The sequence below is a fragment of the Cydia fagiglandana genome, chromosome 1 (assembly GCF_963556715.1).
Source record: "Cydia fagiglandana chromosome 1, ilCydFagi1.1, whole genome shotgun sequence".
Taxonomy (NCBI): Eukaryota; Metazoa; Arthropoda; class Insecta; order Lepidoptera; family Tortricidae; genus Cydia; species Cydia fagiglandana.
In genome coordinates this window covers 12,953,607-12,976,631 of record NC_085932.1, presented here as the reverse complement: position 1 = coordinate 12,976,631, position 23,025 = coordinate 12,953,607, and the positions used below count along the sequence as shown (strand labels likewise).

Genomic DNA, 23,025 nt, shown 5'->3' with positions numbered 1-23,025 from the left:
GGAAAAAAATATATATGTTAGAAGGACCAAGTGCAGCGGTTTGGCAATATTTAGCGATGTTAGCCAAATTTACCCTGCTGATGAATTTGTGAGATAATTTTTGGCTATCAATAAGTATTTTTTTAATCTTTCCATCTTTTATACACTAATAAATTTTCAAAACTTGCGACTACTATATTTACTCTAAGGCAAATGTTGAAATTATTATCTACTAACAAGGAAATAGGCCCCCGGTCATGGCCGTTCCGTTCCAGCGAGATAACCCGTTCAGAAAAGTCGACCAACGACTCTTTGTACCAGGAACTTCTGGACAAGGAATGCAGAATGCAAAAGTAGTTCGATGCAGTTTATCATATTAATAATAATAACAGAGGCGTCGCTTTGAACGCGTACCGTTCACAATTCGTCATATTACCTATATTAATAACGACTAGCTTTCCCAATCAATCAAATTAGCATTGCAAAGATTTTTCTATTGACTCATTTTGTTTTTCTTATCACACTGACTGCACCCGTCCATTTTTTTAAAGGAAAGTGTGTTTATAATAAACCGATCCAAGTAACCTCGTTCTAAATGCCACAGAATCCGGCGGTAACCCAAAAATAGCGCAGTTTGAGTAATCCAATATTACAACAACTTTATAAGCATGAATTTAAAATGCAGTGCGGAATATGCATTCACGTTTTATGCACATTTTATATTCAATACCAATATGTAACACCATTGTTGATTAAAGATTAAGCAAGTAGGTTTTCTAGTGCATAAGTGTGCAATCGACGTTGATATCTATTTTATTTATATAATTAAAACAACCGATTCGTTCACATCATTAATAGTTTGAATATAGTTCAAATAAACCAATTATTCATATCATTTTCGATCATGCATGAGTAGGAGCGGAAAATAGAATAGCAAAAGTAACTCAGAATGCTGGCCCGGAGTTATTCACGTATATTTCTGGAACTGTAACAACTCAATAATGCTCAATATCTTTTATGACCAGTAAGGGTGTATTTTCAACAGCTCTGTATTCAATCCGTTAGCGCGCCCGTTTATTTACACTCCCGCTTTTCCCCGTATAAAACAGGTTATTTTCGCGCGCTAGCGCTTATTTAGTCCTCAACTTTGGTGAGAGAGCCATCTAGTGAGATTCGGGTGAAATAAGTGCGTGTAAACATTTGTGTGTGCAGTGATTTAGAACGATTATCAAAATGCCTGGACGTCCTATTTGGCAGGTAGGTACCTAAATGAAATGTTTCTCTAAATCTCCTACCTGATTTCAGTTTTCATTAAACCAGCCTGTGGAAAAATTATAGAATTTTTTTTTTAAGTTATGAAAAAAAAACACACTTAATTTGACCCTGTTAGGATTTTATAATGACTACCTAAGATTAAATAATTATTAAACACACTCTAAATTACCAAAAGAAACTATACCTACATATAGCAAATTAATACTATTCATACCTTGAAAAAATCTGGCTCTCTACTCTAATTATAGATACCTAGTTAATTAATTTTAAATCACTTTTATTATCTCGAAGATAATGCTAACAGTGTAATACTTAACCCTTTAGCAGGCTGATATTTCAAATATGTCAATCTAATGTCAGTCTTACTCATCGAAAATAGAACACATATTATCTGTTGTCGTGTATAAGTGCCGTATGTGGGAAAAATATATCCCTTAGCCTGGTAAAGGGTTAAACATATCAAGTTTACCATTGTTTTTATATTTCTACTTATGAATCCACGAAACAAAACATTTACAAAGTTATTTACATATTAATAAAATATCCTCCGCTTAATTTCCAATTTTGATTACTTAACAAAGGATGGGATGGGAACACGGAAATGTAATTATGATTAAAAAGACATTGAAGTATTCAAGTTTTTGAAGATGAAGGAATTTTTCTCCCATATTTTCGGAAATGTTCACTTTATTCCAGCAAAAATAGTAAGGTATAAGGGAACGTCTTCATTATACTCAAACTCAAATAAAACAAATAGTACTTGCACTTTACGATTCAAGTGGGAAATTCACAACGAGTAGCGATAAATTAAGAGGAAAGGGGACGGCCGTTTCTCCATACAAACGTAGTAAAGTAATTTTCATATCTGCATATTCACATAATGGAAAATATTTTGACATAATTTGTTTATTAACTATAGCTATGCCCCGTTTGACTTTTTTCGATTTTTTGATTATAGTAAAAATTAGGAGAGAAAAACAGATTTCATACAAATTTTTAAATGCTTACTACTACGCACTTTTTACGCACTAGTGCGGTAAAGTGGCACCATATGACAGTGTACCTACTGTTATAAGAAACTGGACTGTTTATTGTATAAACAAAATAAATATATTTTCACCACACCAGCTCGGAAAGAATTACTTTGCACTTTAAAAACGAATAGCAAAGTTGCATTTTATCCACATGTGAGGCAAAGTAATCAAATGCAAAATTTTAGTTGTTTTCTTATGTTTGCTGGTAGAATTGACTTTTAAATGATGATTTTGGATGATAAATATTTAATAACATTCATTTGGATTTGATTTGGTTTGATTTTATTTGATATTTTACATTTAATATTTGCTTCGGGTTGGTGTGGTGAAAAATTTTGTGTTTCACTCGGGGCAAATTTTCTTTAACCCTCGTGCTTTGAAACCCTCGCAACGCTCAAGATTACGTGTATGTAACTTTAACTATTTATAATATGCATTTTGAAATAAAAAAATATTTAAAAATATGATAATAGGTACTAAAAATCTATTTGAAGAATTCTTGGCCTGTAGGATGGTGCCGAAGACAAAGCCTAATTTTTCAAATAAATTTAAAAAGAAATTTTACTATATTATTATTGGTTGAATTTTGAATGAGGGAAAAAAGAATTTCGATTCGTTTTAAATAACAGTTCTACTTTCCTATTATGTTTGGGTATTGCTTTGAAATTTTTTTATTTGCCCAATAACGGGATTTACTCAAAGATATTATTTGAGATCTTTACATATAGATTATATATAGGTACCTGCATAGATTGCTTGTGAACATTATCTAACCCCAATATAACGGTAAATGACTAACGCCACACCTTGACTTACCTGAAAATACACGGTGTAAAACAACGCGGAATTATTTGGCTCCCTTCCAAGGATTCCAGCTAGACTACATATACATACTATAATATGTAGAGTCCGTCCAAGTCCGTCCTACGATTATCAGGCGTATTCTAATTTTAATATCTCTCTCACACACATTTCTTCAAACAACGACGTGACTTTTGACACTGACGGATCAGATCCATATCTAATTCCGATCTCATTCATATCCTGTAATTATAATTAGAATACGAGTACGTCTGTATGTATGTATTTTATTTGTAGGTTTTATTGAAACATGTTTAAAGGCAAAGGAAAGGCGAATAAAAGGCCATATGCATTTTTAATAACATATAGATACAAAAAATATTAACAGACACATATAATATTTTAAGTAGGTACTTAGATTATCCATGTTGCGTAGCTACAGTTTACCCAAAAAAAGTTTGTATGCTTAAAAATTACAATGAAAGTTTACTGGAGAATATTTAAAGTATTTAAACGGTGTTTAGCATAGGACGAAGAAGTATATTGAATTAATTTTTTCTTAAAAAATCACATCAAATATTAACCATACAAAATAAATCGGCACGCAATGTAAAGCACCACACAAGGTACGAGATAAGAGCTTTTTAAAGTTACTGATGAGGCTTGTTGGCAGTTACTATTAAAAGCTCGTATCTAGTAATGTCATGTCAGGTTATGTCTTATGTTTGCAGTTCATTGCTCCTCGGTAAATTATCAAAAATTAATTAAGTGATCATAATTAAGTGTAACTTAAAAAACTTCTTAACTAATGATTAAGTACCTACACGGATATATTCTGTATCTGGTTTCATTTATTGCCCGTATTGAATTTACACATTTAATAGGTAAATTTATTAACTAATGTGTCATCAAAATTTTTGACTTATCTTAAGTTCGAATCAGGCCGTTACTTAATTATTTATTATTATTTATTTCATAGTTCTCCTCTGTTACAAAAAAATACTAATTTTGGGAGAAAATCAAAAACCTAGTTTTTTAGTTAAATGTAATGTAAAATATTATTTAGGTAGGTACTTATTTAAAAAATAAGTCAGTAGGTAGGCTATACTAATACTTAATCCAATAATAAAAATTGGTTTTTTTTTACCAATAAATTATCAATTTAAACTTACATAAATTACCTTTTTTTTCAAACATAGACAGTCATACTTATTTTACACTCGCACAAATCTACTAATTAAAATTAATGTTTTTTATCAGGTTTTTGTTTGACAACGTTGTTCTTAACATCCCCGATCATGAAATTGCCAGGCAGATTATGGAATAATTGTTGCATAAACTCCAACAGGATGTCCTCAATTGTCTTGGTCAGAATAGGTCGTAAAGATTCAGATACTGGCCGCCAATTAGCGTTAAGATACGAGTTCGTACTATCCTCTGTAAAAAAAAGAAAAAGAAACAAACTGGGTCACAACAGCCACAACAATAAAATAAATCCTAGCCAACAATCGTTACTCTGTGGCTTGTTGTTGTGACGTCACAAGAAATCCTTGAAATATTCGCAAATAACAATTTTATTGATTGTCGTCGCTCTTTCAACGTCTCAACGTTGCAATTTTGCAACACTGTAACACCAGGATGGCATGAAACCGAGAAGCTTGAAGCTAAAATTTTTGATAACAGCACCATCTATACGTAACTGTAGGAACATGAGTAGTTTTGCTACTCGCCAACAGATGTCGCTTTTAATGCATACTTCGACAATATTATTTTAGTGCCATAATTCCAATTTAACCAATTAAGTAACGTTCTTACCTAAAGATTTAATGCCATCAAACAAATTATTCATCCGCAAACTCATACCGCCAATGTTGTATTTTACATGTGCGGCCGTGACGTTAAAAAATACAAAGCCATCCTTGTCGTAAGTTTTCACGTCGCTGACAATGTCAATTGTCATGTTCGCTGGAAAGGATAAGTAGATAAAGTGTTAGAGTTAGACAATGCTAAGTTCGCATCGATTTTGAATGACGAAGTGTAGAATGTCATCATTCTTTTAAAATATGACGTTTACAATGACTTTTGTGATGAAGTCGGTGCAAAGTTAGCTTAGTTAGATGAACTTGTAAATAAAATGGGAGTTGATAGCTTATTTTAGTTATTTGAACTCACGTTTATATGCAAGGATTTTATGAACTTACTTGGTTCAAACCAGCAGCGTCCGCGTCCAACTAAGGGTATCAATAAAATCTTTCCTTTGAGATCATAAGTGCCCTCTATCCTGATATTTGGGACTCTTACTCTAGTATAAAAGTCGTATGTTTTACCATCCACTCTGAAAGAAATACATAAAATTTCCGTTGAACCAAAATTGTGCAATAGTGTACTTAATCTGGTAGGATTTTTAAACACTACAGATTAGCGCTGTAACTTTTTATTTATATTTTTGTTGTGAGTCATAATTATTATTGCAGTACATATGGTGCTACTTTCCCGCGCTAGTGAGGAAATAAACACTTTCCGTGCTTATGTCAAAAATTTAAAACGCCATAATTAGGAAAGAGATTAAACCAAAATTAGTCATTTGCGATACTTAACTTACACACCGTGCGAAACTAATTCGCAACTCGTGTCGATTGAAAACACTCCCGTTGGTGGTGTTTTAATTTATCACCACTCGTTGCGAATTCCTACTTTCTGCACTTATGTCGTAAATGATTTTTGTTTAATCCCTTTCCGACCAATCGACTCGACTTGCGCGTCACTGACTAGACTCAGTCGATCAAACAGTCGCGTACAGTACTAGGAGTAAATAAGATCAAGGTGGTATCTCACTGGCTCAATAAAACCTCTGTTTGGCCGAATCCAGTCACAGTGACGTTATCCAGTGCAGCATTAACGTTAACTGGTCCATCGCCTTGCAAAATTCTTATTTTCGGAATTTTCAACGGATCCAGAGGCTCCATTCCTATTTCTGGAAGCCCTAAAAAATTCAAATTATTAACATTAGTACCTGTTGTTACATAAATTAAAAAAAATACACTGATTATCAGAAGTAGATTGTTAGATTTATATTATGCACAGTCAATTAGAGTTTTGACAACTGTCTTCGTCAAATAACGATACCGAAACATCGCATCGTGAACACAGTAGTTAAGAAATACCTAGCTTTCGCATTCCGCTAGTAGCAACCAAGTATGAACAAGTAGACATGTCGTAATGAGGCTATGTGACTAACCCAGTGGGTCGTACCTCATACCTCAAAGCTAACTTGTACCCTACGTTAATTTACTGAACCACAAGAAATAAATAATACAAGGCAACATTTGTATTTTTTTTATATCAGGAAATCCATATTACTGTTACTTTACAATTTACCCAGTACATTGAAATGGTAAATATAATTACATTATATTAATTAATTTAATTATATACCAAATTATTGAAAAGTAGGAGGCAAAAATGTATTTCTTACCAATGCAGATTGCATCATGTTTTTGTTTGTTGTGGTCTTTAAAGTCAGCAGACATTACTTTTCTGCAGAAAACGCGCAAAACATCAGTTTGTTCATCATAACATAAATTATTTCCCTAGAAACCGGTTTGACCATTTTTTTCCTGTGTTACCGGTTAAATAAAACACGAATGAGGGAATAAATACACAGGAGCGCAGAGTTCAAGAAGAGTATTCGAGTCCCACAAAACTCGAGTGCAGTAACTTGCGCGCAGCACGGTTGTGCAATGGCGGCAAACCAGGCGCACAGAGTAAGCCAGCATATTGCACGTGAAATGCTAGCAATAGCTTCATTTTGAAATACTTGTAAAATTATGGTTATAATCGAAATTTACTAAGATCACAACGTTTACACTGTTTAACTGATAGCTTTAACGTCATGTGTATACGTTTAACCTATTTCTTGTTGGTCATGTCAAATCAACGAATAGTTATTTGTTTTACAAGGGGGCACAGTTGGAGTTGTTGTTTAACCTGCCGTGCTAATATTGATACCCGAGCAAGCGAAAGATTCCAAATATTTATTATTTAACAAAAGTTCAAATTAACAAATTGGCTATGCGTACTTGGCAATGCCATATGCATGACATATTATCAAAATGTATTGTTCACCACACCAGCTAGTAAAAGCTCTCGATTGTTCAAAAACAGATGAGAAAGTTGCATTTTATCCACATGAGTGGCAAAGTAATCAAATGCAAATTTTAAGTAGTTTCCTCATGTGGGTTTGTCTTTCAAATGATGATTTAGTACAATAAATATTTAATAAAATTCATTTCGAATGGTTTTGTTTCAGTTTTTACAGTTATAAATATAACTGTAAAAACTGCTCCTTGCGGCGGTGTGGTGAAAAAATGTTGTGTTTCACTTGTTTTTTTGTTAAATTAGCAAATAATGATTAATTTAAATAAGTTGTAAAAATTAATGAAACCATTTTCATTAATTTTTCAAATTTAATTAACTCATTTACCTGGGCCTAAGGCATTGAAAAGTTGTTGCACAGCCGTCCTTGAACAGTCGTCGAATTCAGGGTCACTCTTGAAGCAAGTCTTTACGAAGTCAGCTGAAATTTTAAACAGATACGATTAACTCCTTAGACCTACTGATATGCGACTGGACACGAAATGTCTACAAGGCAAGGCAAGATTACGAAAATTACTTAAATTAATAAAAATAAACAAAATGAAAATAGTCCATAGTAAAAACAATAATAGCGATTCGTTTCACAAGAGGGCAAAGTAGTTGTTTAACCCCTCGTGCTAATATTTAAATCTTGAGCGTTGCACGAGTTTCAAGGCGCGAGGGTTTTGCTTTGCTACTGAGGTGAAACATAAAAAAAATTCACAACGCCATTGTTAGGAAAATACTATTAACTGTAAAATATTAGATACAAATCAAACCCCAATGATCGCTATTAAATATTTATCATTCAAAATCATAACTTAGAAATTTTTGCTCGCTCAGTATTTGCATCAACTTACTTTGCCACCCTTGTGTGAAAAATTACAACATTTTCAACAGTTTTTGAAGAATGAAGAGAGCCATTACGAGCTGGTGTTGTTTTTAATATAAATTAGGAAAATATTGTGACCCTGACATTAGCATTTGGCTTTGTGTTACATAACAAACTTTACGTAACAAAGTTTTACATAAGCAATGCAGTTTTTGCGAGACTGGTTTACACCTATTCACTTAACCTACCTCAGTCTCCGTACCTTTTACATCTTGCACAAATATGCAGCTATGCAAACATTTAACTAGAACTAAAATACAAGTCAAGTTGCGTATTTGACTTCAATTTCTTATTCGTAACGCTGTAGTCAATTAAAACAAAACTTTTTATTTAATTAATAGGTACGTAATGCGAATCTAAATTAAGTATCGTCCGGAAAGTAATTATCCGTCTGTCAAAAGGGTTTTAAAATGTTTTAAAAAGTTATTAGTAAGTACAAATAAGTAGACTATGGTAAATTGCACAAGATGCAAAGAATATTCCCATTTTGGAAAAAGAAAATTTCATTTATTATATAATTTCCAATGGAAAATTTCGCAGTTTCCTTAAAACAGTAGATCGGTATACCACAGTAATTTACGTCCCATGTTTTAATACTTACGATTATATAGGTATTAGGTACTTTAAACAGTACCCATTAACTATCTTACAAATATTGTACTTCATTATAATTAAATTTTAGTCGCTAAAGAAGGAAAATTGCCCCCATGTTTAAAATTCATTTGTTTACGTTACATGTCCGTATTTGGGTCACAAACTTACATATGTGTACCAAATTTCAACTTAATTGGTCCAGTAGTGCCGGAGAAAATCGGCTGTGACAGACGGACAGACGGACAGACAGACAGACAGACAGACAGACAGACAGACGCACGAGTGATCCTATAAGGGTTCCGTTTTTTTTCCTTTTGAGGTACGGAACCCTAAAAATAGGAAAATAACTTCTACTTACAGCACATATGCTGATATGAATTGTCTTAAACGAGTGCATGTCAAGGAAACGTACTCACCTCTAAATACTTTGACACAACAGAGCTTAATAATTTGTAAACAATGAATGAAAAACAACAAGAAGCAAGCCTGAAACAAATTTGGTTGGCTTCTGCAGTAGTTTATAAATCTGATAGAAATTAAATTTTTGCTGCATATCTACGATCCACTTGAAATTATTGATTTTAATCGATACTCCTGATAACGTTATTTTGTTCACTCAACCGAAATCAGATTTAGATCAAACACCCCGCATTCATAAACACAGAGGTTATCCAAAAATACGTACGCTTCGTTTTGTAATGTTCCGCCACCGAACTGTGGTATAACACACACGTCACTATGATTAGTTTTAACGGCATGTTTTTGCCTCAGTTCGTAACCAATCTTCCTCAATTTCCTTTTAGTTAGACGGCTTCCTATCCCTACGGTGTATGCTTAAGACTAACTTCAAGACAGCCTTTGGCTTGCAGTAATGTAAGGAAAGTGGGGAGACATACGCAATTCTTGAGTATGTAAATAAAGCTTGAACTTTACTTATTAACAACGAAATAACTTGTGTTAAGTTCAAATGTATTTTATGAACACAGCACCTACACCAAAATTATGAAACCCGAAGAGTTATAATTATTTTTTGTTTGTTAACTAAAATAGTATGTATATCGCCTTCGTTGGAGCATTGCTTAGGTAATTTACATTTACATACCTACTTACTCAACATTAAAATAGGAGAAGTTAAATAAAATACATAACTCTTTTAACGCTTTCTTAAAATATTAAGTATAATTCTCCGGGGTGAAGTGTTTTACTGAGGCGGTGATGCTGATGTTTACAAAGAGTTGGGGCTCGGTGTGCGAAATCAAGGAAACATAAAGACATGATTTTCCTTGAACGTAGTGAACAAGAGTTACAAAATCGCAGATCTCCAGACGTTCCAACCTATATGTCTTCGTCTTTCACAATGGGAGAGCTGGAAAGCGAAACACCCTAAGTTCCTGTAAAACCCGTATAACCGGTCGTTCGTAATCGAGCTCATACGCAGCAAACTGTTACATTCGTTCCGTAACATCGATCGTCTTCCACGCGACTCGCGTGTGCAATCGGTAGTGCAATCAAGGTAATTATTCGAAAACATTACCCTGCTTGCGGTGCGCTGGCGGAACCTGTGTCACGTCATGTCATAAGCTCATAAGTTAGCATTAATCAATTAATTATATTGGCATTTGACTCTCGGCAATAGTAGATACTAGTATATTGTACGTCATCAGCAAACATTTAGACCTGTTTGCATTTAGCTTTAGTTCTTTCATTCGCCGGAATGCGCTCTTTAGGATGGACGAGTGCCGAAATAAATCCAATTTTTTTCAGACTTGGATGTATTAATCGAATAAGAATGCGACCGAGATTTCTCAGTTTCTCTCCGTCAACAGATCTAGGACACTTTATTTTGTAATATTACCAGAAAAGCTTTGTAAGTAGGTACTATAATCTTTTACGGTTGTGTAATATTATTTTAAAAAAATCTCACGGACATCGTTAATTAGTTGGCTGTCAAATGCTCGTGTAAACGTCAAAAATCCCTAAGTGTGCTGTTTTACAATCTGTGCAAGCCCTTCACGACCTATTTGTCTGACTGGCAAACTGCCAACAAAGGACTATCGCTTATTAAACCCGTTCCATCTGACCTGTAGCCCGCTGCATTAAGAATTACACAACATGCTAAGGAGCTAGTTCCGAGATTGGCTTTAAACGGCAAAAGTGAAGCTGTTGAAAATAGCGGAAATCGTATAAGTACCAAGTTAATTAAAATAAACAAACTTTTCGCCTACAACACCTATAAAATAGTCTTGCTTTGAAATTAATCTAGCCTCTCTAGGGATAAAACGATTATATACCTATACTGATGATGAACTATATATCCTATACACATTGATATGAATATAATCGGCAGTCGGAAATTTACCTTCCGCGATAAGGTGAAGCAATCTTTCGATCAGCTTAGTTGTTTCTAAAAATTAAGAAAATTGGTTCTACATCAGGGAAGCTTTTTGTCTACATATTAATGAAAATTATACTACATGTTGTTGATTTGGTTGTATGTTTTCCGCAGAACGCCTGTTCATGGAAACTCACCGGTTAAAAATAAAAATTAATCACAGATCCTAATGAGCTGTTAAAATGTTGCGTGTGTCAAGGTTTTTGTCATGAAGAATATATTTAACGCACATCCCCCGTTCGTTGGCTGCCGGTCAAGATAAACAGGCCTGGTCATAGACAAGCACTAACCCACGCTCTTGGCCTACTATACGAACTTTCTGGAGCAGTAGACCGCTATCAAAAATTACATTGCGTCATAAAAAAATAGTTGGTACCTACATAAAGAAGACATGCTAAATTGATGTACTAGTAAAAAGGAAAGCCTCGCTCTTTGTACTGACAAGTGAATGGATTGACACAGAATGTGTCTGTAAAATTAACCTTGTAGTTGAAATAAAAGATGATATAAGAAACAACAAGACGGATAACTCTTTAGGCTCAGCCGTGACTTCAAAATATTTTGGCAAAATAATGTACGGTCCTTTAACAAAACCACAAGAAGCACTCAGTGCCAGCCATTTCAATTTTATCGCTGCAAACGAAGTCATGGCTTTACATGACATAAACCTGTTACTTTGACACACAGAATGAATGAAACAGTTCGACGACCTCGATACGCGTTAGGAATATCTAAATATTCTCTCTAAGATATATTCTGGAAAGATTAAAGATAATTTCTATAAGAGATTAATTTGTCAAGTCAAAATTCCTGCTCTCTAGTGCTGCACATAAACACATTTTTTGTCTATTTAAATTTATTTTAATTAATTATCCATATGTATTCAACTTCAGTAAGGCGACCCATTTTAGGTATATATTTCAAATGGATTTTTAGTTTTACTTTAGATGTTTTCGTCAGTGGGAAACAAATATACATATTTGTGTCTATCGTTTTGCAACACATACCACTTATATCCAATCATTCCAAAAAAATTACAATCTGTTCCTGTTCCAATTCACCACTTACACCAATTTTTGAGCAAATATAAGATTTATTATATTTTACGATATTTTAAGCCGAACATATTAATTAAATGCTTGGATAGTTATGAATATATTTCGAGCACATCACTAAAATTGTGCCATTAACACATAGCTAGAGATTACAGTGATACAATTAAATGCAAATATGTATGTTTAATTAAATATGTACTTATACATTTATGTCGTAATTGAAATTAATCTTCAATGTAAATTGAGTGCTCAGATCGTGTCTTGGCATTAGTTCGACCAGTCAGGAAAATTAATATCTGCCTGGACAGAAGTTAGTTAGGCCAAGGGTGTCTAGTCATTTAATTCATTATTCATATATTTATCATGTACCTACAGTTTAACGAATTAATAATTCGTGTCAGAAAATATATTTAGCAGAAGATATCTATAGCATGTTCATTCCTTCTTGTGGTATATCAGTGCTAGAAGAAATAAATATAGGTAGTTACAATAGAACACATATTGCTTTTCCAAAATTAATTATAGTAAATGAAAAAAATGGAACGAATTCTTAAAAATAATATTTATTATAAAATAATATTAAATATTTACACATAGGTACTTGTAAAAATCTTAACAAAAATAAAACTCGTTAGATTATTAATTCTAATAGTAGCAATACAATAAAGTAATAAACCCTGGTGATTTTAATCAGAAATCTCGAAATCTCACATATCAAATGTTTCATTTAATTTACTGTAGCTTACATTAGTAAATTATAAAGTATCATTAGATGAAACATAGTAACGAAGACCACAAAAAACTACATCCAGTAAGTAAAAAATACAAAAAGTCATCCAACCCTAGACGTACAAGACTGGAATATGCTGTTCTCGTAAAAAATACTGATAATGGCCGTACGAGATACTTGTTGAAAAAGCGTTAAAGAGATAAGTTACATATGGCGGGTGTTGCCGAAGCCACCATGGCCCGACTGAGAAGCGCCCTTGTTGAAGCCCATCTGAAGGTTCAGCTCCGCGTTGTGAGCCCGAAGCTGTTCTTCCGTGAAAGTACGTTCATTCTTGTCAGCCATTTTGGGTCCAAGTTGAGGGCCGGTCCATTCGGGGTGCTTTTGGGTCTGAAACATAAACAAAAACATTCTGAAACAAAATATTTGATAAAAGAATTAAATTTGTTCCCAAAAAATTGTAAAAACCTTCAGGTTTAATATATCTAACCTATATTTATAACCTTTTATAAATGCTATCCTTTGAGTTAATATTAATAGAAAATCAAAATAAAGAAAACGCCAAACTACGATTCCATAGTTGTAACCCATTAAAACACTGAAAAAGTAAAGGACTTACAATCCTGCCCAGAGCGTACAAGCAAAGAGTAACTTGGGGGATGTTACGCTTCTCGAACAAATCAGCAGTTTGGAAGATTTCCTCCTCCGGGACTCCGTACTTCTTGATAGCAGCCTGGAACCTGAAATAAAAAATATTTGTTTACTCATATGTCATTAAACAAACTCATAATTTGTTTGTCTTGGATGATTGTTTCTTCCGACATTGGATTACCTTTGGATGTTTTCCATCAGCTGGAAATTGGTTCCTTTCTCCTGGATCTTTTTGACGGAGCCAGGCGACAGCTTATTGGCCAGTTTGCATAGCACGACGCCATTTTTCAAAACGTCCTCGTAGTCACCAGCAGGCAGAGGCTCTCCGATAACCGCCTGAATCCAGGTCAGGACTTCCTGTTCTTGTTCCTTGTTCCTGGGCTGAAATTAGTATGATTATCATTAGCAATGTCGTAAACGTTTTGAACGCCGGCCATAAAGCGCTAGCTCCAGTGCCAACTCGTTTGATGGCCGCTCCAGCATCATCTCCAAAAATAACGTATTAAGTAACTCGGGCGCCTAAAGATCCCCTCTGGAAAGTTAAGGGAGATATTTAAAAGATCGTATGCGTCTACTGACGCGTGCGCGCAGCTGCGCATACGCGTCTAGCTCATTAATCCGTCATTGACGTCAGAGATCACTTACAAAACTTTCGTAGAATGTTTCGTATATTAAATTAACCATACGGTTGTGTTTAAAAGCGTCGGCGAGAGGTCAAGACAATGTCGAAAGCACAATGTTTTTCTTGGCATAAGATTAATTTTGAAAAAGTTTAGTAAACTGTTTTTAAAAAATTTAATAACTACGGAAACTAGAGCCAATTAAAAAAACTTACAGCCATTTTGGTGATATAAAAGCACTGATCACTGGGGCGAGCTTTCGCGGCGGTACCAGCGGCTGGACTGGCGTTCTGTTGCCGCCCGCCCAGCACCGCGTCGCGGGGGCGGGCTGACGCCCAAATGTTTTCTACGGCACTGTAAACATATCAGAATGTATCAGTCAAGTGCCAACTCAGCAGAAGGCTGGGTCCCGTAGGAAACTATTTTTTTTTTTTAATATTGTCTTCGGTTATCGCGATAGTCACTCATGATATAAAACTATTTTATGTATATGTATCGTCTGAATGGTTATATATTATGTTTTTCAAGTTGCCTTAAAAATGTTGGAGTACCCAGCAAATATTCGGTGATGCATATTTAGGGACATATTTCTACTTTACTTTTAAACATTAAGAAACCCAACACCGCAAATCCCAGAATGGATTAATAGAAAACCTTTAGAGGATAGGGGACAACCGCTTCTCCATACAAACATAGCCCCCATTTTCCTCTATGGAAAATAATTTTAAATGCTCCTAACGAAGGTACATAGCTGTGGTTGATATAAGTACATCAAATTTTGTCATAATATTTTCAATAATGTTATTAACCAGAGAGGAAAATGGGATCTACGTTTGTATGGAAAGGCGGTTTCGGGGCGGTCTTGCACTTTCAGTTTTATGAATGCCAGTTATTTGTGTCTAAACAACTCCACTATACATTATCTACATTGTATTTTTCTCTGCAGTTATCGGCGAAATTATGTTAGTGTTTATTTGTGGCTACCGAACTCTAATAAATGTAAGAGCTGTGATCAGTTATATTTTTATTTCCACCAGCAACCACAACACCGACCTCTCTCCGGATGTAGATAATTTATCTTTTTTGATATTAGAATTTATTGCATAATCAAATACACTACATATTACATTGTACAGCAAGCCTATTATGGATCGCCCTATTATCCACATTTATCCACGTAATAAAACAACTGTCACTTTTTAACACTGCGGGATAGAAAGAGACGAACACCGTTTTATCACGCTGTCACGTAGACAAATTCGACCATCATATCCGTACTGAATTACCTACCTAATATTATAATGGCGATCACAATAATATGAAGTAGGTAGATATAACTGCAAAATGATCCGATTGTCAACTAACAATAACTCAAATCGTACACTGCGACCCGTAGAATAATTTACGAATTTACTTTAGATATTTAATAATTTTCTAGTGACGTTTTTAAACTGATTTATGGTTCTTAGAACAATTTAAATTACTTATAAGTATAAAAATATTTGTTTATTTCAAGTAGACACACTCTACTATTTAAAACTACTTATAAACCGAAATAAATATCATAAGTAGGTATACGAAGGAAAACACAACTAATGTCTTATTTATGCCCATAATGATGATGCATTCCTGTTATCCATCATTAGGGGACATAGGTCTCGTAGGAAAATCCTCTATTTGTCGCGATCTTGAGCGGCTACTTCTAGCTCTTTCCAGCACAGTCCAGTTGATCCAGCCTCCTTCCCAACTGATCGCCTCCAGCGGTGACCCTGCTTGGCCAGAGGGGCTACCGCGAAAACCGAAATTCGCAAATTGCGGGGATTTTTCTCTGTCACTCTAATTACACCGTCATTGGAGTAAAAGTGAAAGATCCCCGCGACAATTGCGAACTTCGATTTTCGCGGTTACAGCCCAGATGGCTATCCGGCTGTCATGGCCATAATATAAACTGAATTTATATTTAATATAATTTTTACTTTTGTAAAAGTGTCTCGAATCAAATGTTGAATATTTATAGTATCGATAAGAATATATGAAAGATGTTTGCACAATTAGGTAGTAATGAAAGAGATGGCGCTTTTAATTAATAACGAGTTCGAGGAAGACTTACATTACCTATTTATTATGATATGTGTGTATTAATATCGATAACATTTGAGTCGACATTTAATTAAGAGCTAGCACTGGTGCATTTTTGCGCCCGTCAAACCGGGGTAAGTATGCTAATTTGATTGCAAGGTTATATAAATGTAGATAACGCAATTTAATATTAAATCGATGTTTACTACTAGTTTATGTAATGGAATTAATCTCAACACTTTAGACAGTTGTTAAGAGTAATTAATGAACTGAAGCGCTGGGCACAGAAATAGAAGTGTTGAACGGCTAGAAAATTAAACACGCCATGACGTACGAGAGGAAGACTTCGAGGTTTCCGGTAGTGATGAAACTGATGTATTAGCGTAATTTATAGATGATAGCCGGCTTGGAAAAACAACGCTGAGGGCCTACCGCGAACCACGTTCGTCGTGTTGCCTCCCCGTCACACTTACGTACGAATTTACAAGTGCGACAGAGAGGCAACACGTCGAAAGTGGTTCGCGGTAGGCCCTCTGGTATTAAAATAGGAAATAAATAAATATTATAGGACATTTAAATAAATACATACTTACTTTTTTTTATATCGATCACCAAAGTTCTTTCCGTACATGTATAATTCTTGTGTTTTAAATCAAAAAGTTAGGTACACATTGGACGTTGTTGGTCCAATAAGTTTATCTTTTCTTTACGATCTAGGTAATTTTATTGCAGTGTAAAATGTGAGTCAAGTTATTAAAATATTTTTACAGTACATATGGTCCTACTTTCCCGCACTAGTGCGGAAAAGAGCACTTTCCGTGCGTATGTCAAAAGTTTAAAGGGCCATATGTACCTACTGTAAAACGTTGTACGATAAACGTGCGAATAGGTAATTCGCAACTCGTGTAGATCTCCGACACTCCTCTGTTCCGCACCTGTATCGTAGATAACTATTACATATTTACTTAAAGCGTTCGTACAAAAATACGAAATTATTTAGAATTAGATATAGGTACATATATTTGATTTGCAGAACAGCTGTCTTATTGCGTCAAAGTTTTAGCGAATGTAAAGAATTTTGTTTAAAATTAGATTGACTGCAGTGGAATCGAACAGTTCAGAGTAGTTTTTTACTGAGTCATTTAAATATTTGTTTTTTAGTTGGGGGAGAACCCCAGAAGAATCTGGAATTAATGATTTTGTTAATGGTTATATTTTACAATGCCAGGAACCTATTGCAAATATGAAATAATTATTAATATTACATACATATAGGTCCGCTAGGTACGCCAAAGATAGCGTCAGTGAGTTCAGTAATAATATTTTAAGTAGGTATTTTATTTATTTATTTAAACTTTATTGCACAGTAAAAATTGTACAAAAGGCGAACTTAATGCCAGAAGGCATTCTCTACCAGTTAACCTTTGGGCCAAACAACCCAAATATTTTGTTTGGGTATTGTTGCATTAAGAAGTTAATTTGTTAACCAAGTAACCCAACATTAACTAAATTTTATTGCGGACTCCGTCCTCTTTCTTAGCGTTCGCCTTAATAGGTCTAAATACTAGATCAATTTATAAATATAAGTATAAAAGTAGATGATAAATACCACCTATAAATTCAAAAAAAATATTTGCTGACATCATTCGAGAGCCACTTAACTTTTACATTTGGCAACAATAATGAATTTTCAAATAATTTGAAGTGGGTATTTCTATTTTCTCACCAGTCGGTGAAAAATTGGTCTAAAGTAATATATGACGCCACTTGTCATCGAGTCGCAGTCACTTTTAAATGATTGACTCGAATTTAATATTTGTCGCTTCACGTTTGCGTTGTTTCTTCAGTTACAATGCAACGAGGCCCCCTATTTGACTAGAGAAAGTGACAATAGTTATTTGTTTTACCTTGTAAGTAAAGGGCAATGTGTTGTCTTACCGCTTGTAAGCAAAATAGCAAGAGCAAGCGTAAGATTCCAAAATTGAACCACGAGTGTAGAGTGGTTCGATAAGTGGAAACTTGAGCGTTGCGAGGGTTAAACAAACTTTTCTACTGAATAAAATAAAAAAATCACCACACTAAGGCGAGAAAAATGTACCTAATCAAATTCAAAGGAATCCCATCACTTAAAATTCAATTCTGCCAGCCGAATTGAGGAAACAACTCAATGTTTGCATCAAATTACTTTGCCACTCTTGTGGATAAAATGCAACCTTCTCATCAGTTTTTGATGTATAAAGAGAGCATTTACTAGTAGTAAATCTTACAAAATAATCAATATACCTAGTATATTGTACATATATTGATTATTTAGTAGCCACACTACCTACCACAATGATATTGGAACGTATCTATGCCAATTACTACTTCATTTAAGTGAGTATAGATTAAATGAAATAATAAAAAATGAAATAAAAAATAAATGTAGAGCACAGTGCGTGAGTACCTACTGATTTTAATGCTCTCAAATATTCTATAAATGATCCAGTTTGGCCGCTATCCAAGCTGAAACAACAAACTGGCCACGTGGCTGGGGAAGCCCTTACATTTGCAACAAATACCTGTATTTAATAATACATCATTTCCTATTAAGTAGGTGTACACAAACATTAATTACTGAAATGAAAATATATAATTATGAACCGTTTTCGGCTCTTGTAACGCAAAGATGATTTCTGCTCATATCTTAATTTTTAAAAATATTGCGGACATGAAAACAGCTTGTAACGTGACGCTTGATTCTTGAAGCTCGGAACTCTCAGTTTCTCCAAAATTCACTATAGAATTTGCGATATTCATTTTCCTACTTTTCGCACTGGTATCGTAATGTACTATTACTATTAGTTAACTAAACAAGTCACGTAATAATTTTGTAGATCTAGCTGCCTAGGCTGTTTGTGTTGCAATGCACTCGGCTAAGTGATGCTTAGCTGTTGTTAAACGTAAATTGCCTGTCCTTTACAACACACGTGGTAATATGAGAATGTCCCACGATAAGAACAACGCTTCCACGGACGTATGATTTTCTGACTTTAGAAAGTTGTGTGAAATCCATTTATAACGAACGCATTTCTCTGCATTTGGGATAAAATAGTAATACGTTGTTTAGTTAGACTTTGACTTGGTAGGCACAACATAAAATGCGATAGATTATGCGTCCCATAAAATATGTGTATAATTTTCAAGGCATCGCTCTCTTTGCATTACTGTATATAATTATATACCCAATAGAAAGCAGAAAAGTCAAGTCTTATAGTATTTTTAACATAAATTGGGTACGGTACTACGGTAACAGCCCTCATCTTCATACTATTATTGCCAAATATCAAATGTGATAATAACTGTCACATCCTTTTCTACTATTAGTTTTCCATTTTACCTCCCCATTTAATTTTCTTCAAAATTCATATTCCAGTGCGCTGGCAAACGTGAGCCCGAGAAGGAGGTGGAAGCCCAGCGATGGATAGAAGCCGTGATCGGAGAGCGGTTCCCCAACCTGCCGTACGAGCTGGCGCTGCGGGACGGCATCATCCTCTGCAAGCTGATGAACCGGCTGCAGCCCGGCATCATCACCAAGGTCAACATCTCCGGCGGGGACTACAAGTTCATGGACAACATTAGCCAGTTAGTATCTTCTTCTTCCTCGCGTTATCCCCAGCCGAAGCCCGGCGATGGATAGAATAGAAGCCGTGATCGGAGAGCGGTTCCCCAACCTGCCGTACGAGCTGGCGCTGCGGGACCGGCTTACAAGGGGGCAAAGTTGTTTTTTAACCTCTCTAATACCCGAGCAAGAGTAAGATTCCAAAATTGAATGGAATGGTTCGAAAAATGGAATCTGAGCGTTGCGATTGTTTCAAAGCACGAGGGTTAAACAAAATTTGCCCCCGAGTGAAACACAAAATTTTTCACCACACCGAAGAAAATATTAACTGTAAAAAATTAAAAACAAACTAAATGAAATCCAAATGAATGTTATTAAATATTCATCATTCAAAATCATCATTGAAAGGTCAATTCAATCAGCAAACATAACATAAGAAAGCAACTCAAAATTTGTATTTGATTAGGTACTTTACCTCGCATGTGAATAAAATGCAATTTTGCTATCGGTTTTTGAACAATCAAGAGACCCTTTACGGCCTTTACCAGTTGGTGTGGTGGTTATACGGTGAGCTTGTGAAAATGTTAAGTAGGTCGTTACTGTTTTGTCGTCGTGTATTGACTACATTTTCGTGGGCCGACATCTATATAGATTATACATACATGGTTGTAATGACAATACCTATTTAATTTTCTTTGGCACGGTTTACCTCTACAACATACCTACATTATTTGATGGATATCAACAAGTGTGGTATTGATGTCATTACAATTGAGAGGCATTGAAAATAATAAGTTATAATTATATTATAAGTAGGCAGGTACCTACTAAATGGTGCAAAGAATTTACATCAAGGAGTCTTATTTTATTTATTTAAAATTTACTTGTTTTTCCTTCTATTTCGCAGGTTTCAAAAGGCTTGCGTGAAATACGGCGTGCCCGACGTGGACCTGTTCCAGACCACGGACCTTTGGGACCAGAAGAACATTGCTCTTGTTACCACTACCATCTTCGCCATTGGCAGGACTGTAAGTTTACTAAGTCACATATTACTACCCTACTTTTGTTCAATATATTTTTTAAACTATATTTTTAATGTTTTTTTTTTTTTAACCCAGTAACTCTCTTGCGGTATACGTAATGAATCGTATAAGCACTGGGTGCCAGTCAAGATGCCAATCGTTTGCGCTTCGACAAGTAAACGCTACCTGTCTCTCTATCGCAAATATGTAAGTTATAGTGATAGAGCGACAGAGAGCGTTTCGTTGTCGTAGCGCAAAGGCTTGGCACTTGGCATCTTGGCTAGGCTAGGTCTCTTGATACATATAAGTAGACACACCATCATCGCTACTTTGCTTTGTACTGATTAGTACATGTTCTGTACTAGCCGCGTAGCCAACATGCCAATCGCTTACGCTTCGTAGTGACCGAAACGTCGTCACTGTCACACTAATATGGAAGAATGAGAGAGAGATAAAGAGCGTTTCCTTGTCGTAGCGATAGCGATTGACACCTTGGCTAGACCGGCTGATGTGCCGTTGGGAAGTTTCGAAGTTGCAAAATTACCACACTACATAGACCTTTATATTTATTATAGTCAATCCCATGTTCTATCCTCAAATCCTATTCCGAGAATTTAAACAGAATCTTAATTTCTTCATAATTATTTAGAACACGGCCATAACTCACTCTCACTATACTTGGTCCAAAGCACCATCGACCAAAATAGCTACTTTGCTATCACGCTCGCTCGCGTAACATTTTCATAGCCTTGGATTCACCGATATTGTTTTTCCAGGCATATAAACACCCTGAATGGCGCGGTCCTTTCCTCGGCCCCAAACCTGCTGAAGAAAACAAACGCGAGTTCAGTGAAGACGTCGTTAGGGCAGGACAGACTGTGATCGGGCTGCAAGCTGGCACTAATAAACACGCGACGCAGTCTGGACAAAACTTTGGCGCGTCTCGCAAGATCATCCTCGGCAAGTGAAGTACCAGGGAGATAGGATGTTTGAAGATGCCTAGTCTATGTTAGCAATAATAATTTTATTTATTTAATCAACTGTTTCATTAAATACATATTTACCTTTATGTTCATAATTATAAGTATGTAATTTAAGGCGGTAATGTAACAATAAATAAATATTTATTTACTATTTTTACATTTATGTTTTTTTTTTACTAGAAAACTGTGATACATAGTCTGGCAAATCAATTTAATAGCAGAAAAAGCAAAACATTTCAAATTTTCTAGGTACGCAATATTTTTTTTCTCAAAAATGGACGGCAAAGTCGACTATGCCGTCTAAAAAATAGGTCGCGAAGCGCGGAGTTTATGGTCAGTCAAAATTTAAAAAGTTAAAAACATTGCAGTCTCGATTTTGGGACTGCAATGTTGCATACAAATTCCATTATTTGTCGAGTTCCAAACTTTTTAAAAGTTCAAATGGCCATATCAAATGAAGGCACAGGCCCATTAAACAGCCAAACAGATGATTAGTACCGCGACTATTTAGTTGTCTCAAATAGGTTGGCGTATTTTCGGCAGAAAAATACACTTCTATTTTTTTATTAAAAAAATAAAAAGGCGGCAAGGGCTTTTCTCTGTGAAAATATATACGTAAGAACGTTGCTTTTGTAAAATGTTTCTATGATATTTATGTTTCTTGCACCATTTTTGAGAAAAGCACTATATATGACTCGGCTGGAAGGCTACTTGCTGGCTTCGGATTCAATTAAACGGACTCCCAAGGTCGTCCGTTTAAAACGAATCCTCAGCCTGCAAGTAGCTACTTCCGAGCCTCGACAATAATGTACTATTATTTGCCACTATTATAACCTATCTAATGACAGTTACTTGTTTTACAAGGGGGCAAAGTTGTTGTTTAACCGCTCGTGCTAATATTGATACCTGAGAAAGCAAAATATTCCAAAATTGAACCCGAGCGTAGCTCGTGGTTCGAAAAATTTAATCTTGAGCGTTGCGAGCGTTTTAAAGCACGAGGGTTAAACAAAATTTGCCCCCGAGTGCGAGTGAAACACAAAATTTTTCACCACACCAACCCGAAGCAAATATTAAATGTAAACTATGAAACAAAATCAAACCAAATCAAATCCAAATGAATGTTTTTAAATATTTATCATCCAAAATCATCATTTAAAAGTTAATTCTACCAGCAAACATAAGAAAA

The 23,025-nt window shown here is 35.0% G+C and overlaps 3 protein-coding genes across 5 annotated transcripts in view; 1 reads left to right on the top strand and 2 right to left on the bottom strand.

Moving 5' to 3' along the window:
* Window positions 1–14,516, bottom strand: part of LOC134664704 (muscle-specific protein 20) — a 141,159-nt gene extending 126,643 nt beyond the window's left edge. The window contains exons 1-4 of one of the 2 annotated variants that reach the window (XM_063521450.1): window positions 14,370–14,514; window positions 13,716–13,915; window positions 13,503–13,623; window positions 13,064–13,273 (exon numbers count right to left, since the gene is read on the bottom strand). In XM_063521450.1, the coding sequence (XP_063377520.1) occupies window positions 13,091–13,273; window positions 13,503–13,623; window positions 13,716–13,915; window positions 14,370–14,375 (510 nt within the window). In that variant the 5' untranslated portion in view covers window positions 14,376–14,514 and the 3' untranslated portion in view covers window positions 13,064–13,090. Of the gene's footprint in view, window positions 1–12,698; window positions 13,274–13,502; window positions 13,624–13,715; window positions 13,916–14,369 lie in introns of those variants that run through there. The other variant, XM_063521454.1, reaches the window with a different exon arrangement.
* LOC134664695 (muscle-specific protein 20-like) lies at window positions 1,076–21,998 on the top strand. Its single transcript, XM_063521443.1, has 4 exons — window positions 1,076–1,236; window positions 19,649–19,857; window positions 20,742–20,862; window positions 21,633–21,998. Exons 1-4 carry the CDS (start codon window positions 1,213–1,215, stop codon window positions 21,822–21,824), a joined length of 546 nt encoding a protein of 181 aa, XP_063377513.1. The 5' UTR covers window positions 1,076–1,212; the 3' UTR covers window positions 21,825–21,998.
* Window positions 3,474–9,583, bottom strand: LOC134670731 (circadian clock-controlled protein daywake-like). 2 transcript variants are annotated; one of them, XM_063528543.1, is made up of 6 exons: window positions 9,395–9,583; window positions 7,573–7,665; window positions 5,925–6,072; window positions 5,291–5,424; window positions 4,905–5,054; window positions 3,475–4,526 (listed from the first exon to the last, which is right to left on the bottom strand). In XM_063528543.1, exons 1-6 carry the CDS (start codon window positions 9,465–9,467, stop codon window positions 4,333–4,335), a joined length of 792 nt encoding a protein of 263 aa, XP_063384613.1. In that variant the 5' UTR covers window positions 9,468–9,583; the 3' UTR covers window positions 3,475–4,332. The 2 variants fall into 2 exon arrangements, with proteins under 2 accessions (XP_063384622.1, XP_063384613.1); XM_063528552.1 differs by lacking the exon at window positions 7,573–7,665 and having other exon boundaries at window positions 3,474–4,526.
* Window positions 21,999–23,025: the final 1,027 nt, after the last annotated feature.

Bases quoted from the DNA above. Each gene is read 5' to 3' on its own strand.
- LOC134664695 (XM_063521443.1), top strand. From the start codon at position 1,213: ATGCCTGGACGTCCTATTTGGCAG. The intron at 1,237-19,648 runs GTAGGTACCTAA...TTCATATTCCAG, and splicing joins CTGGACGTCCTATTTGGCAG to TGCGCTGGCAAACGTGAGCC. The intron at 19,858-20,741 runs GTTAGTATCTTC...TCTATTTCGCAG, and splicing joins TTCATGGACAACATTAGCCA to GTTTCAAAAGGCTTGCGTGA.
- LOC134670731 (XM_063528543.1), bottom strand. From the start codon at position 9,467: ATGCCGTTAAAACTAATCATAGTGACGTGTGTGTTATACCACAGTTCG. The intron at 6,073-7,572 runs GTAAATGAGTTA...TGAATTTTTTAG, and splicing joins TTTCAATGCCTTAGGCCCAG to GGCTTCCAGAAATAGGAATG. The intron at 4,527-4,904 runs GTAAGAACGTTA...TTTTTTTTACAG, and splicing joins TGATGGCATTAAATCTTTAG to AGGATAGTACGAACTCGTAT.